Below are 17,370 nucleotides of genomic sequence, written 5' to 3' on the forward strand. Positions count from 1 at the left end.
GGATATTCTCGTTGGAGAAGGTTGAGAGGGGATTTGATGGACGCATTCAAAATCATGAGGGCTATGGAGAGAATAGATAGGGAGATGCTGTTCCATTGGTAGAAGGATCAAGGCCAGAGGGCACAGGTAATTGGCAAAAGAAACAAAGACAACATGAGGAAAAACTTTTTTACAAGCAGCAAGTGGTTAAAATCTGGAATGTTCTGCCCGAGAACATGGTGGAGGCAGGTTCAATTGTGGATTTCTAAAGGACAATTATCTGAAGAGAAAAAACTAGCAGGGCTACAGGATGAGTGAGACTACGCGAGTTGCTCTTGCAGAGAATCGGCACAGAGACAACCAACCAGCCAGCTGGCCTTTCTGTGCTACAACAATTCTATGATTCTATGAAATAAAGATGAGAGTAATGGTGAGAAATACTGACATGACTACATTACATTATAGGATATGGTGTTCGCTTTTTCACAGCAGTGGAGGTGGAAGCTATTGTTCATGGGGAGCTCGCTGTGAACAAGCAGATCCATCGCATTTCTAATTAGAAAAGTCCGTACATATAAAAAAAGATTCGATATGTGGGTGGCAATTCAAATTTTATTTACTGTAGCCAGATGATAACCATGACTTTTCATACTTTCAGGAGATAAATACATTTTAATTCCAAAGCAGACTTATAAATCACTGAACAGGCTGACTAGCTGACAGGCAATCCATTAAGGAGAAAGGCAAAATTTGTTTTTGTTTAGTGGCTGGTGGAGTTGGGGAATCTGTAAATTAATTTAATCAGCTTAGTTTAAAAAGCACCATTTCTAGAAACTTTAGGAACAGGCGTCAGTCATTCAGTCTCATGTACAAGTTATTGGCTCTGTAATATGAAAAATATCTCAATGTGTCTTTTTTTTGTACTTGGAGTTATAAGCGAAAACCTGTTGTTTTGATTTTCTATTTTCAATAAAGTTAAATTGTAGTTTATAGCTTAAATCACATTTTCTGATGAGTGTTTTCCACTATCTGAAAGTTGGTGCAACAAGAGATTATGACACCAGCTTGGCTTTTATTCAAAAACTTTAACATAGTTTAAAAAGTCCCAAGGTGTTTTGCTAGAGCATTTTAAAACAACTTTGATTACATTTAAGGCAGAACATAAGGAGAACACCCAAGGCACTTCACTGGGCCAATACAAAATAAACTATGACACCAAGCTACAGGAGATATTAGGGCAGATGACCAAAAACACAACCAAAGTGAGGTTTTGAGTAGCATCTTAGAGGAGGAGAGAGGTAGAAAAGAGGAAGGAATTTGAGGGCTTAGGGCCTAGATAACTAAAGGCACAGCCACCAACGCTGGAGCAATTAAAATCAGAGTAAAATAAGTATATTCAGTTACTTGCCCTCCACAGACTTCTGAGGTAGAGAATTTTACAGGTCCACCGCCCTCTAAATTCCTCATCTAAGTCCTAAATAGCCTACCCCGTAACCTGAAACTTGCCTTGTTCTAGACAGCCCCCCAACCAGAGGAAACAGCATCCCTGGATCCAGTCTGTCAGAATTTTATGCATTTCAATGAGATTCCCTCTCATTCTTCTAAACTCCAGTGAATACAGGCCTAATCGACCCAATCTCTCCTCATACAATGATCTTGCCATCCCAGAAACCAGTCTGGTGAATCTTTGCTGCACTCCCTCTATGGCAAGTATATCCTTTCTTGGGTAAGGAGACCAAAACTGCGCATAATACTCCAGGTGTGGCCTCACCAGGGCCCTGTACAGCTGCAGTAAGACATCCTTGCTCCTGTACTCAAATCCTTTCACAATGAGGGCCAACATACCATTTGCTTTCTTAACTGCTTGCTTTCAGTGACTGGTGTACAAGGACACCCAGGTCCCTTTATACATCAACATTTCCCAATTTATTACCATTCAAGTAATACTCTGCCATTCTGTTTTCCTGCCAAAGTGGATAACTTCACACTTTCCACGTTATACTGCATCTGCCATGTATTTGCCCACTCAGTCACTAAATCGCCTTGAAGCCTCTTCACCACTCACATTCCCACCTAGTTTTGTCATCAGCAAACTTGAAAATATTACATTTGGTTCCCTCATCTGAATCATTGATATATATTGTGATTAGCTGAGGCCCAAGCACTGATCCCTGTGGTACCCTTTAGTCACTGCCTGCTACTCTGAAAAAGAACCACTTATTCCTACTCTGGCATTCCTGTCTGCGAACCAATTCTCAATCCATGTCCAAGATATTACCCCCAATCCCATGTGCTTTAATTTTGCACACTGACCCCTTATGTGGGGCTTCATCAAAAGCTTTCTGAAAATCCAAATATACCACATCCACTGGTTCTCCCTTATCTATTCTGCTAGTTACATCATCAAAAAAAACTCCAGTAGGTTTGTCAAACATGATTTCCTTTTCATAAATCCATGTTGACTTTATCTAATTCCATTGATATTTTCTAAGTGTCCTGTTGTCGCATCCTTTAAAATAGGCTCTAGCATTTTCCCTATTACTGTTGCTAGGCTAACCGGACTGTAATTCTATTTTCTCCCTCCTTTTTTAAAAAAAATAGTTGGGTTACATCTGCCACCCTCCAATCTGCCGGGACTGTTCCAAAATCTATAGAATTTTGCAAGATGACAACCAACGCATCCACTATTTCATGGCTACCTCCTTTAGTACCCTGGGGTATAGGCTATCAGGCCCTGAGGATTTATCGGCTTTCGGTCCCATTTTTTTTTCAGTCCCTTTTTTTCAGTAATCCTAATTTGTTTCAATTTCACCTTCTCACTAGACCCTTGGTTCCTTAGCATTTCTGGGAAGTTATTTGTGTCTTCCTCTGTGAAAACAGAACTAAAGCAGTTGGTTAATTGCTCTGCATTTCTTTGTTCTCTATTATAAATTCTCCCGTTTCAGACTGCAAGGAGCCTACATTTGCCTTCACTAATCTTTTTCTTTCAACATACTTATATAAGCTTTTACAGTCTGCTTTTATGTTCCTTGCAAGTTTACTCTCATACTCTATTTTTCACCTCTTAATCAACCTCTTGATCCTCCTTTGCTGAATTCTTCAGGCTTGTTACTTTTTCTAGCAACTTTATATGACTCCTCTTTGAGTCTAATACTATCCTTAATTTCTTTTGTTAGCCATGCTTAGGCCGCTTTTTCTGATGTGTTTTTGCACCAGAAAGGAATGTATAACTGCTGCAATGCATGCATTGCTCCTTAAATATTAGCCATTGCCCATACACTGTCATGTCTTTTAATGTAGTTTCCAAATCTATCAGAGCCAACTCACCCCTCATACCTTCATAGCTTCCTTTGTTTAGATTTAAAGCCCTGGTTTCGGATTGGGCTGCTTCACTTTCCATCCTAATAGAAAATTCTACGTTATGGTCACTCTTCTCTAAACCAGCCCACACAACAAGATTATTAATTAACCCCTTCTCATTGCACAATATCAAATCGATGACAGCCTGTTCCCTCGACATACTCATCTAAAAAAACATCTCGTACACACTCCAAGAATTTATTTATTTTTTTATTCATTCATGGGATGTGGGCTTTGCCGGCTAGGCCAGCATTAATTGCCCATCCCTAGTTCCCCTTGAGAAGGTGGTGGTGAACAATCGATGTTGTGTAGGTACACCCACAGTGCTGTTACAAAGGGAGTTCTGATACACCCAGCGACAGTGAAGGAAGGGTGATATATTTCCAAATCGAGATGGTGAGTGACTCGCAGGGAAACTTCCAGGTGGCGGTGTTCCCTTGCATCTGCTGTCCTTGTCCTTCTAGATGGTAGTGGTCGTGGTTTTGGAAGGTGCTATCCAAGGAGCCTTGGTGAGTTCCTGCAATGCACCTTGTATATGGTACACACTGCTGCTACTGTGCGTCGGGGTGGAGGGAGTGAATGTTTGTGGATGTGGTGCCAATCAAGTGGGTTGATTTGTCCTGGCTGGTGTCAAGCTTCTTGAGTGTTGTGGGAGCTGCACTCATCCAGGCAATTGGGGAGTATTCCATCACACTCCTGACTTGTGCCTTGTAGATGGTGGACAGGCTTTGGGGAGTCAGGAGGTGAGTTACTCATCGCAGGATTCCTAGCCTCTGACCTGCTCTTGTAGCCGCAGTATTTATACGGCTAGTCTAGTTCAGTTTATGGTCAATGGTAACCCCCAGGAAGTTGATAGTGGTGATGGTAATGCCATTGAACATCAAGGGGCGATGGTTAGATGGCTTGCCTAAGTTCCTTGCCTGAATGAGTGCAGCTCCAACAGCACTCAAAAAGCTCGACACCATCCAAAACAAAGTAGCCCGCTTGAGTGACACCCCATTTACCACCATAAACATTCACTCCCTCCACCACCGACAGTGGCAGCAGTGTGTAGCATATACAAGATGCATTGCAGCAGCTCTTCAAGCCTCCTTCAACAGCACCTTCCAAACCCACGGCCTCAACCACCTAGAAGGACAAGAGCAGCAGATGCATGGGAACACCACCACCTGCAAGCTACCCTCCAAGCCACACACCATCCTGACTAGGAATCTGTTCTTTTACTATCACTGGGCTGATATCACATGGAGTGAATCGAATTGGCTGAAGACTGACATCTGTGATGCTGGGGAAACTCAGGAGGAGGCAGAGATGGATCATCCACTCGGCACTTCTGGCTGAAGATTGTAGCAAATGCTTCGGCCTCATGCTTTGCACTGATGTGCTGGGCTCCACCATCATTGAGGATGGGATATTTGTGGAGCTGCCTCCTCCGGTGAGTTATTTAATTGTCCACCACCATTCGTGACTTGATGTGGCAGGACTGCAGAGCTTAGATCTGATCCGTTGGTTGTGGGATCGCTTAGCTTTGTCTATCACTTGCTGCTTATGTGGTTTGGCACACAAGTAGTCCTGTGTTATAGCTTCACCAGGTTGACACCTCGTTTTTAGGTATGCCTGGTGCTGCACCTGGCATGCCCTCCTGCTCTCTTCATTGAACCAGGGTTGATCCCCTGGCTTGATGGCAATGGTAGAGTGGGGAATGTGCCATGCCATGAGGTTATAGATTATGTTCCGAGTACAATTCTGCTGCTGCTGATGGCCCAAAGCGCCTCATGGATGCCCAGTTTTGAGTTGATAGATCTGTTCGAAATCTATTCCATTTAGTACGATGGTAGTGCTACACAACATGATGGAGGGTACCCTCAATGTCAAGGCGGGACTTCGTCTCCACAATGACTGTGCAGTGATCATTCCTACTAATATTGTCATGGACAGATGCATTTGCTACAGGCAGGTTGGTGAGAATGAGGTCAAGTATGTTTTTCCCTCGTGCTGGTTCCCTCACCACCTGCCACAAACCCAGTCTAACAGCTATGTCCTTTAGGGCTCGGTCAGTAGAGATACTACCAAGCCACTCTTGGCGATGGACATTGAAGTCTCCCACCCAGACTACATTCTGCACTCTTTCCACCCTCAGTACTTCCTCCAAGTGGTGTTCAACATAGAGGAGCACTAATTCATCAGGTGAGGGAGGGCGGTGCTGTAAAGAACATATCATTTTATTTCCGTTGGACTGTGGATTAAAATTACAATGTCTACAGTTTGAAAGGCATGTCTACTGGAACAGTGTGAGGAATATATACAATGTTGCTGTCCTGGAACAGAGTGTGCCATCAAAGACAGGATGGTGTCGAAGAGGAGTCCGGTCTAATTGGGAATTGCCTGGCAACAACGTTTTAACTGGCTCCTGACTAGGTGACCAGGGTTTGTGTGAGAACAGTACAGCAGAATAGCTCCTAGCCTGAAAGGAAAAAGACATAAAGCCTCTCTCTCCTGTGTGCATAAGATTCCAGTAATTCTACAATAATAGCTGACTTTTTCTACTCATATCGCTATAACCTGCTCTCTCTCTCTGAAAACCCTTGTCAAGAAGCAAAGGGGAAAATCACTGTTAGAGGCATTGAAAGGCAGGTGCTCAACCAGTGAACTAAAGACTGAAAGTGCTGGAAGACCACCTCGTGTCAACAAAGAACTGAGAGGAATTTGGAAGGCATCAATCGAAATCAACCCATCAAATTCTGTACTCTGGAATTGGTGCTATTGAACTGTTTTATCCCATCCTTAAAATCCATGTTTTCGTGTGCCTTATGTGTCTTGTACGTGTATGTATAGGGATTTAAGGGATAGAGTTTGGGTTATAGAGTTAGAAATTAGCAGTTCATAGTTCTTTCTTTTGCCACTGGTTAAAGATAATTGTTCGATGAACAGTTATTAACTTAATAAGTTTACAAACCCGGTGCTTGTATTCTGTTAACCTAAATTAAACAATTAGGTGGGCTAATCAAACTTCTTCACATTTGTTGCGGCTCAGGGAGCAGTGAGGCTTGCTATTGCAGCTCACAATCCCCAGTGAGTCCTGACGGTGCAAGGTAATCAACAGAAGGTCTCCTTGCCCATGTTTGACCTGATGCCATGAGACTTCATGGGATCCGGAGCCAATGTTGAGGACTCCCAGGGCAACTCCGGCCCGACTGTATACCATTGTGCCGCCACCTCTGCTGGGTCTGTCCTGTTGATGGGACAAGACATATCCAGGGCTTGTGTAGTAACTTTATATGTGGCACCTTACTGAATGAAATACACTACATTTACTGGTACGTCTTTGTCCACCTTGCTTGTTACAACCGGAAAGGACTCTGATAAATTTGCTGGTACACTCTTATATCTGTAAACCCTGCCCTCACCTGTCACGCTCTGGTTATCATTCCCCATGTCATTATGCTGTACTATTGCCTTGACCCATCCTCAACTTCCCCATTCTTCCCTCACGTAACCATGAGCAGAGTAACAAACACAATGGATTAGCACAGACCAACAAAATGAAAACCTCATCTTGAATAGCCTTCATTCAATAATTCGGATTGGAATGTGTTCATACAACCTCAATGCTTCCTAATGTGTCAACCAAGGCTCAATTGGAAGCATTCTCACCTCGGAGTCAAAAGATTTTGGGTTCAATTCGCTCTCCAGCACTTGAGCACAAATATTAGGACTGACACTCCAGTGCAGTACTGAGAGAGTCCTGCATTGTTGGAGGTGCCGCCTTTCAGATGAGACATTAAACCAAAGCACTCTCTGCCTTGTCAAGTGGATGTAAACTATCCTATGGCACGATTTTGAAGAATAGCAGGGTAGTTATCTCCCAGTCTCCTGGTCAATATGTATCCCTCAATCAAAACCACAAAAACAGATTATCTGGTCAGTATGACATTGCTGTTTGTTGGAGCTGGCTGTGCACAAATTGGTAGTCGTGTTTACTACATTAGAACAGAAACTACACTTCAAAAGTACTTCATCAGCTATAAAGCACTTTGGCGCACCCAGTCATTAAGATGCCTTTGAGCAGAATCTGAAAACTGTTCAAACCAGTGCAGTAATGGATGCTCCAAGGATGAATTAACAGCAAATTTAGGTACAGGAGGAGAGATTTGCTTTGGCTCATGTATTTGGCATGGAAAATGCTTCATGCCAACACTAGGTAGCAAAAGTGAAAGTGTCCTATCCTCCTCGCTCAAGACCAGATATCAAATGTTATTTGAAAGTATAAAGGGCCGACTGCTTCTATCAGGGGATAGATAAAAGAGGGAACAGTGAACTGGTAACCAACAGGAGGCAAAAGAAAGAAACCTTCCCATGTCGCAAATACAGCACTTGTTTATCAAATAAACTGCTCACCATATTTTAATATGAAACAATGCCAAAAGCAACATTAGATGTTTAAATATCCCTAATTATTAATAGAACATCTAAAAGCACCTGGAGATGGGTATAAGACATTGTATACATTATAAGTGGGTTACACTGAATGCGCAGGTCACATATTGAACAGTACTTGCCCCATTCCATAAAGCAGAGACATTTTCTTTCCTCATACTTACATAATAAGGTTCAGCCTCTCTTTCAGTTATTTCATCCTGAGATAACGTGAAACAGGTTGGTATTCTTCCAAACCAAACATCCCGTAATACATCTCTGTCATCTGTCATTTTTCCAACGCTCAATGTAGCACATATAGACAGATGTGTCTATCAAAGCTTTGGGGGCAAAAACAAAAAACAGTAAGTATACACTCAGTTGGCAAAACATTAGCAAACAATGACCTTGTGTTCATCAACATTTGTCCCCTCCTCCCACTAACTCAGGACAAACTCTTTACAATAGCATGACCATACTTAAGAACCTGAGTAATGGGTAACTGTACACCCACATATTCCCCAGAACCACCTTACACCCCCTCATCCATACACTATCTACCCATTATAGCATGCAGCCACATTTGAACAACCTTAACATTTTGCCTAGGAAGATCTTGTCGCGTCCCTGCCTCTGAGCCAGAAGCTCCGGGTTCAAGTTCCATTCCAAGACTTTATAGCAAAGGAAGGTGCGTTCATAACACTGCCAAATAGGATGAGTATAAACATGTAAATCCTTCCAACATACACCAAGAGCAGACAGTAAAAGCTGGAGAGATTCCTAGTCAACCACTTTCAAAGCCAGAACAGAAAGAGGCCATTCAGTCCATCATGCCTATATAATCTCTCGACCTTGTCCTTTCCCGATATCTTTTCTATTTTCAAGTACTTGCCTTTTGAAAGTGATTATGGCTTCTGATTCCATCACTTTTCTAGCAAGACAGTGTGTGTCCCAACATCCGTTGCATTAAAAATAAATCTTCTAGCCTCTCCAAGTTTACATTGAGGAAGATAAATATAACAAATGACAATGAGATCAACCTTCACCCTCACTCTAGACTGTGCAGGTTAAGTTTCTCTAACCTTTGCCTCTATTCATCCTCAACACTTGGGGGATCAGCCTTAACTTCTCTGCACCCTTCCAAGCATGTGGACACGTTTTGTGCCTTGTAGGAAAAGCTGAACACAGTATCCTAAACGGGGTTACATCAGTGTTACATAAGCCTTAGTACAGCCTCTGGAGCTTTTACCCCTCAGGAGTCCCCTCAGGGTCATACATGTTTCAATAAGATCATCTCTCATTCTTTTAAACTCCAACGGAAACAGGCCCAACTTGTCCAACCTTTTCTCCTAAGATAAACACTTCGTCCCAGGAATCAGTCAAGTCAACATTTTCTGAACTGCTTCTAATGCAATTATCTCCTTTCTTAAGTAAACAGACCAAAACTGTACACAGAAGTGGTCTTACCAACACCCTGTACAAATGTAGCAAAACATCCCTACTTTCATAAAAGCAAAAGCTGGAAATCTGAAACAAAAACAAAAATAGCTGGAAAAACTCAGGTTTGACAGCACCTGCGGAGAGGAACACAGTTAACGCTTTGAGTCCATATGACTCTTCATCAGAACTAAGAAACATAGAAATGAGGTGAAATATAAGCTGGTTGAGGAGGGTGGGGCAGGTAGAGCTGGATAGAGGGCCAGTGATAGGTGGAGGCAAAGAAGAGATTGCCAAAGATGTCATAGACAAAAGGTCAAAGGGGTGTTGACGATGGTGATATTAGCTAAGGAATGTGCTAATGATGACATTAAGGGTAGAAAGCAGGACGAGCAAGTGACAGATAACCCTAGTGGGGATTGGTGGGGGGGGGGGGGGGGGGGGGAGGTAAGGGATCGAAATAGGCTAAAAGGTAGAGATAAAACAGTGGATGGAAATAAAATTAACAATAATGGGAAGAAAAAAAAATTATAAATTATTGGAAAAGGGGGGGATCGGAAAGGGGGTGGGGATGGAGGAGAGAGTTCATGATCTGAAGTTGTTGAACTCAATATTAAGTCCGGAATGCTCTAAAGTGCCTAGTCAGAGGATGAGGTGCTATTCCTCCAGTTTGCGTTGAGCTTCACTGGAACATTGCTGCAGGCCAAGGACGGACATGTGGGCATGAGGGCAGGGTGGTGTGTTGAAATGGCAAGCGACAGGGAGGTCTGGGTCATGCTTGCAGACAGACCGAAGGTGTTCCACAAAGCAGTCACCCAGTCTGCGTTTGGTCTCTCCAAAGTAGAGGAGACCGCATTGGGAGCAGCGAATGCAGTAGACTAAATTGAGGGAAGTGCTTTCATATTCCATTCCCTTTGCAAAAAATGACAAAATTCCATTTTTTTATTCATTCATGGGATGTGGGTGTTACTGGCTAGGCCAGCATTTATTGCCCAACCCTAATTGCCTATGAGGTGGTGGTGATGAGCTGCCTTCTTGAACCACTGCAGTCCATGTGGTGAAGGTACACCCACAGTGCTGCTAGGGAGGGTGTTCCAGGGTTTTGACCCAGCGACAGTGAAGGAACAGTGATATATTTCCAAGTCAGGGTGGTCTTCCAGTCAGCGGAGAGTTTTCCCTCCGATTCCCATTGACTCCAGTTTTGCTAGGGCTCCTTAATGCTACACTCTGTCAAATGCCGCCATGATGTCAAGGGCAATCACTCTCACCTCACCTCTGGAGTTCAGCTCTTTGGTCCATGTTTGAACCTAGGCTATAATGAAGTCAGGAGTTGAGTGGCCCTGGCAGAACCCAAAATGAGCATCATGAGGAGGTTATTGCTAAGCAAGTGCTGCTTGATAGCACTGTTGATGACCCCATCCATTACTTTACTGATGACTGAGACTAGGCTGAGTTGGATGTGTCCTGCTTTTTGTGTACAGGGCATACCTGTGCAATTTTGCACATTGCCAGGTAGATGCCAGTGTTGTAACTGTGCTGGAAAAACTTGGCAAGAGGTGTGGCAAGTTCTGAAGTGCAAATCTTCAATGCTACTGCCAGAATATTTTCAGGTCCCATGCAGCCTTTGCAGTATCCAGTGCCTTCAGTCGTTTCTTGATATCGTGTGGAGTGATTCGAATCGGCTGAAGACTGGCATCTGTGATGCTGCGGACCTCAGCAGGAGGCTGAAATGGATCATCTATTCAATACTTCTGGTTGAGGATTGGTGCAAATGCTTTGGCCTTATCTTTTGCATTGATGTGCTGGGCTCCCCCATCAATGAGGACGGGGATATATGTGGAGCCGCCTCCTCTAACGAGTTATTTAATTGTCCACCACCATTCACGACTGGATGTGGCAGAACTTCAATCTGATCCACTGGTTGTATAATCGCTTAACTCTGTCTGGTGCTTGCGGCTTCTGCTGTTTGGCACACATGTAATCCTATGTTGTAGCTTCACGAGGTTGACACCTCATTTTAGATATGCCTGGTTCTCCTCTGGCATGCCCTCCTGCACTCTTCATTGAGCCTTCACTGTCACTGGGTCAAGATCCTGAAACTCCCTCCCTAACTGTACTGTGGGTGTATCTACATCACATGGACTGCAGCGATTGAAGAAGGCAGCTCACCACCAGCTTCTGAAGGGCAATTAGGGATGGGCAATAAATGCTGGCCTAGCCAGTGATGCCCACATCCCATGCCTGAATAAGAAAAATTGAATTTTGTCATTTATTGCAAGGAGGATGGAATATAAAAGTTGGGATGTTTTGCTACAGTTGCACAGGGTGATGGTGAGACCACATCTGGAGTATTGTGTACAGTTTTGGTCTGCTTACTTAAAGGGCATAATTGCATCAGAGAATGTGCACTTGACTGATTCCTGGGAGGAAGGGTTTCATCTATCTGCTGCTCTTGTCCTTCTAGATAGTAGCAGTCGTAGATTTGGAAGGTGCTGTTTGAGGAGGCTTGGTGAGTGCCTGCAGTGCATCTTGTAGATGGCGCACACTGCTGCCAATGTGCGTCGGTGGTGGAGGGAGTGAATGTTTGTGGATCGGGTGCCAATCAAGCTGGCTGCTTTGTCCTGGATGGTGTCAAGCTTCTTGAGTGGCTGCACTCATCCAGGCAAGTGGGGAGTATTCCATCACACTCCTAACTTGTGCCTTGTAGATGGTGGTCAGGCTTTGGAGTGTCAGGTGGTGAGTTACTTGCCACCATATTCCTAGCCTCTGACTTGCTCTTGTAGCCACAGTATTTGTACAGCTAGTTCAGTTCAGCTTCTGATCAATAGTAACCTTCAGGATGTTGATAGTGGGGGATTCAGTATGGCAATGCCATTGAATGCCAAGGGGCGTTGGTTAGGTTCTCTCTTATTGGAGATGGTCACTGCCTGACACTTCCTGTTCCACGGTAACATGGTCAGTTTGCTCATCCACCCTATAGCCCCCACTTTCATCCATACAAGTTGCAAGGATCTCAAACCCACTGTTGGACAATTGCAAGGGCTGTGGCTCCTCCACTTATACCTTCTCAATCCCTTTACCTGCCTCACTCGCAGTACACCCTCCTGTCTCTGACCACTGACCAAATCAAAAGACATTTATCCCAAGGTGTGGCCTCAAGATCTGTGATTGCCTCCAGGAACAACCGCAGCAACCTCGGTTCGAATCCGAGTCACGGCATTGCGGATCAGCAATGACACAGCAATAGGCTTCAAACATTTTCATTAATATAAATTATTGTCTTATTTCATTGCCACGGAAGGCTGTGGAAGCCAGGTCATTGAGTGTATTTAAGACCAAGATAGATAGATTCTTGATTGGTACGGATCAAAGGCTACGGGGACAAGGCGGGAGAATGGGGTTGAGAAACTTATCAGCCATGATTGAATGGCGGATCAGACTCAATGGGCCGAATGGCCTAATTTCTGCTCCTATGTCTTATGGTCTTAAATTGTCCAGGTAACCTTCCCCCTCCTGATGTAACATTTCATATTTTCTATTACTAGTTTCTAGTTTACCAGCTCCATTTAACAGCCAAGCTAAATTCTTATCAGAATATAAGAAAAATGAGTAAGCCATTTGGCCATTCAAGCCTACTTTGCTTTTCAATATGGTCATGCCTGATCTTCTACCTCAACTCCATCGTCTTGCACTGTCCCCATAACCTGTGATTCCCTTATCATCCAAAAATCTATCAATTTCTGTCTTAATTTCTCACCCAAGTCCTAAATGGCTAATCCCTTATTCAGAGACTGTGATCCCTAGTTCTGGATGCCCAGACCAGAGAATACACCCTACCTGCATCTACCCTATTAAGTTATATGTTTCAATGGGCTCACTTCACAGTTTTCTAAATTCCAGTCTATTCAATTTCTCCTCCTAGGACAATCCTCTCATCCCAGAAACCAATCTATTGGACCTTTGAAGTGCTCCCTCCAAGGCTATCCTTCCTTAGATAAGATGACCAAAAATGTACACAGTACTGCAGGTGTGGTCTTAGATACAGCTTATACAAACTTCTTCACTCTTGTACTCCAACCCCTTTGTAATTAAAGCTATGGTACCATTGCCTTCCCAATTGGTTGCTGTACCTTAGTGGTAACTTTATAATAGCTGCAAGGATACACAGGTGCCTCTGAATCCTAAACATTTCCCAGTTTCTCAAAGTGTTTGTACGTTTTTGTCCAAATCAATTAATCTTCTAACTTAACTTTACAGAGAAAAGCACACATTTAGATGCATAGAGATGAAACATTTCAAATTGATTGGATTAAAATATCTAGTTATGACAGTGCTATTTTACAAGGGGGTCAAATTCTCAAAATACACGTCTGAATTAGACCAATCTATGGGGGATGGAGGTTAGAGCGGGAAGGTGCTTCCAGAACAAATGTTCGTTAAGGTTACATTTAACTTCAGATCAGAGTGGCAGCTCTCTTCCTTAGCCCTGGGCCTAGCTAGGTGGATATACAGGCAAAATATTCCAAAATACAGAGTCACCAAGTAACTAGACCTGCAAAATTCACATGAAGAATTCAAGGCTTTTGACAGCAATCCTTCCGCAAATCTGCGTTTTAAACACACGCGTGCGCCCATTTGGGAAGAAGGGGGACACAATTCTTTGATATTGAAAGGGAAAAAGTGTTCAATAGTTACAAACCCACTAAAAGCTCCAGTACAAAGTCAGACACTGAAATATTCACGCTTTAACATATCAATCAAAGATGCCACTGAAAGGAAATCGCTGCATTTACACTTCAGACCTTTTCTCTCAGCCACTTGCCCCCGGATCACAGCTTTCATTTCAATTCATTCTGACTGACCGGCCTCCACCGGTCGCGCGCCCACGACCCCGCGGCACCCCGCAAACTCCGGCCGCGCGCGCGTCCCGTGCCCCGCCCCCTCCCCTTTCCCACCCCGGCCGCGAGTGCGTCCCGTGCTCCCCCCTCCCCCTCTCCGTCCCCGGCGGGCGCGCGCACGTCCCGTGCCCCGCCCCCCTCCCCACCGCCGCAAGCGTGTCCCGTGCCCCGCCCCCTTTCCCCCGGCCGCGCGCGCGTCCCATGCCCCGCCCCCTTCCCCCGGCCGCGCGCGCGTCCCATGCCCCGCCCCCTCTTCCCCGGCCGCGTTCAGCAGGAGCAGGGACGGAAGCGGCCTCCTTATCGTACCCAACCCGGTACAGACAAGACAGGTCAGCCCCGCGCCCTTTCATCTTACCTGGTCGTCCTTTGAAGCAACTACTACCTCCCGTACTTATATACTCCTCACCTCCGTCCCCTAACTCTTGAGCCCCCGGCTCTGAGTCCGCCGCTTCTTCACAAACTCAAACCGAACGGGACGCCACTTCGTGCATAATATGCGTCATCAGCACGTGATCCTGGCTCGGCCCTCCTTCCCGGCAGCGGCAGGATGGGCCAGCGGGAGGCAAACAGCGACAGCGCGGTGCCACAGCGCCACCTGCTGCACTGAAGGACCACAGCTCCCAGTCTCAGGGTTTACATAATATATTAAAGCTCCATTCGGTCAACAGTTCTGCAGCTATTCACGCCTTATCTGGAAACATATTTTGTTTCTTTATTCGTTGTCTTTTGTTTTTCCTCCTTTCACTGACTTAAAACTATTCTGATGAAGGGTCATCAACCTGAAATGATAACTCAGTTCCTCTCCATAGATGCTGCGGGACAATGCTGAGTATTTTGTGTTTTTATTTCAGATTTCCAGCATCTGCAGTATTTTTTTTTCAAGACTTTGTAAGTTCTTGATACTATTTGAACTTAAATCCCAGTTTTGTTCATTTGAGATAGTTTGGTGAAATAACTCAGGAAACTTTAATAAGTGATACTTATCACAGCAGAGCAGCGACTTGACAGGCGTACTACGGTTCTTGCTTCCTGGTTCAGCTTTGAGCACAGGTCGACACTCGGTCTCTGTTCTCTCTGTCACTTCTGTGCTCTTCTGCTTCCCTGTGGGCAGCAGGCTCTACAAACTTCAATTTCAAACTTGGTGCGTGGCTTGGTATTATGACACAGCCGATGGTAAAGGCTGAGTTGTTCTAATCCTAGAGGGAAACTTGTAAGAACTGTCAAAACCCATTTTTGCAATTTGTATGTTTCGAGATGCAGGCTTTGAGTTCGGGAGTAATAAGACCACCGAGTCTCAAGAGGTTTGTTATAAAACTAAATTAAACATTTAATAATACAAGAAAGATTGTAAATGATACATACACCTACAAAATTACAAGTATAATAACTACAAAAATCTTCCAATTAATCCAACTCAGTTACACCCCTGTTAAGGTAACAGTGCAAGGCTATTCAGGTGGATCTCTTGGATTTAAACAGACACCTGGCAAAGCACACCCTGGACAGTCCCATTCAAAATGAGTTTCTTTCAGCTCTGGGTCCTTGCAGACAGCAGCTTACAGGCTGGAGGCTTCTCACACTTGTTGGATCTTAAAATGCCTCTACCTTACACACAGTCTCCTTTCTCCTTTATACATACCTTTCTCTTTGAATATAAATTTTCCATTGTATTACTAGGTTTTTAACTTTACTAACAATAACATCCTTTTATCCCACCAATTTTATTAGTAAGCTGAAAAAATAAATAATTGCTTGGCGTCTTCTAGGTAGGTGCAAGATTTCGCCCGCAGCCTTGAATGGTTTTTAATAAATGCAAATTTACACTTTACCTTCTACCCTCCTTATGTTCATCTAATTAACATCTCAAAACTACTATACATCAAAGCACCCAGACTAGCTGGCTTTAATCAATTAAGACAAACACAGACACAGACCCCACCAGAACTCTATTTTAAAAAAAATTCCAATAACATTATTATATCTTCTTGACATTCCCCTCCTTATCGAAAAATGAACCGTCATAATTCTAAAAGGCAGCTTTATTTTTTATTAACCCATATTTCACTATCTCCTATACTTAACAATATATTTACACTACTACATTACCAGATGCATGCTTTAACATAACATATAAACAAATCCTTGGTATCAGCAGAAATCATTCCAGTTTAGATGTCCAGGTTTTAAAAATGTCCAATTTCCCCTTTAGGCTTCAAACTCTTGATAACGCATCTGCAATCATATTCTCTCATCCGACGACATTTATTATCTGTAGATTAAATGGTTGCATTAATAAACTCCACCTGAATAGCCTTGCACTTTTGTCTCGAAATTAGCCCAGAAACTTTAAAAGATTGTAGCCTGCATAAACAATTGTTTCTGATGAATTGTTTACCACATAGATTTCAAAATGCTGGAATGCTAACACCAAACCCAGCGTCTCCTTTTCAATTGTTAAATATCTTCTCCGTTGTGCATTCAACTTTTATGAAAAATACCCTATCAGTTTTTCAATTCCAGTGTCGTCATCTTGTAACAGTACAGCCCCAATGCCTTTATCACTTGCGTCAATGGCCAAATTAAATTGCTTGGCATAATTGGATACTGCCAAAACTCGTGTCGTAGTTAATACAGTTTTGAAACTATTAAATGCCTTCTGACGCTCTGGTGTCCATTAAAACTCCTTGTTCTTTTTTAATAGCTCAGTCAGTGGAACAGTCACACTGCTAAAATTTGGTGCAAATTTCCGGTAAAACCCATTCATGCCCCGAAATCTCAAAACTACTTGTTTTGTTGTAGGCATTGGGGAATCCACATTAGCCTTGACTTTCACATCTCTTGAAGCCACCTTACCATGCCCAATGGTATGGCCTAGATCATAACTTGTGCTTTTGCAAATTCACTTTTAGCCAAGTTCATCACCAAATTAGTTTCTTGTAATCGAGTAAATAATTTTTCCAGATGCGGTAAATGCTCATCCCACGTCTGACTGAAAACTATTAAGTCATCAATATAAAGCACAATTGCTTAGACTTGCAATTACTTTGTTTGTCAGTTTTTGAAATATTGCAGGTGCATTCTTCATACCAAACGGCACGACTTTAAACTGATATAGTCCATTTGGCATCACAAAAGCCAATATCTCCTTTACTCTCTCCGATAAAGGTGCTTGCCAATATCTTTTTAACAAATCAATCTTTGTGATAAATTTTGATTGTCCCACGTTCTCAAAGCAATCCTCCAACTGTGGTATAGGAAATTAATCCGCTTTTGTCTCTGC

General features: G+C 43.4%; 1 protein-coding gene across 3 annotated transcripts in view; it reads right to left on the reverse strand.

Annotated features, from left to right (window-relative positions):
• Positions 1 to 14,620, reverse strand: part of atg5 (ATG5 autophagy related 5 homolog (S. cerevisiae)) — a 207,288-nt gene extending 192,668 nt beyond the window's left edge. Inside the window, exons 1-2 of one of the 3 annotated variants that reach the window (XM_078542505.1) lie at positions 14,497 to 14,620; positions 7,941 to 8,096 (exon numbers count right to left, since the gene is read on the reverse strand). In XM_078542505.1, the coding sequence (XP_078398631.1) occupies positions 7,941 to 8,048 (108 nt within the window). In that variant the 5' untranslated portion in view covers positions 8,049 to 8,096; positions 14,497 to 14,620. Of the gene's footprint in view, positions 1 to 7,940; positions 8,097 to 13,994; positions 14,094 to 14,445 lie in introns of those variants that run through there. The other 2 variants (XM_078542504.1, XM_078542506.1) reach the window with 2 other exon arrangements.
• Between the last annotated feature and the right edge of the window lie 2,750 nt (positions 14,621 to 17,370).

This window comes from Cetorhinus maximus, chromosome 5, assembly GCF_964194155.1.
Source record: "Cetorhinus maximus chromosome 5, sCetMax3.hap1.1, whole genome shotgun sequence".
NCBI classification, from domain to species: Eukaryota; Metazoa; Chordata; class Chondrichthyes; order Lamniformes; family Cetorhinidae; genus Cetorhinus; species Cetorhinus maximus.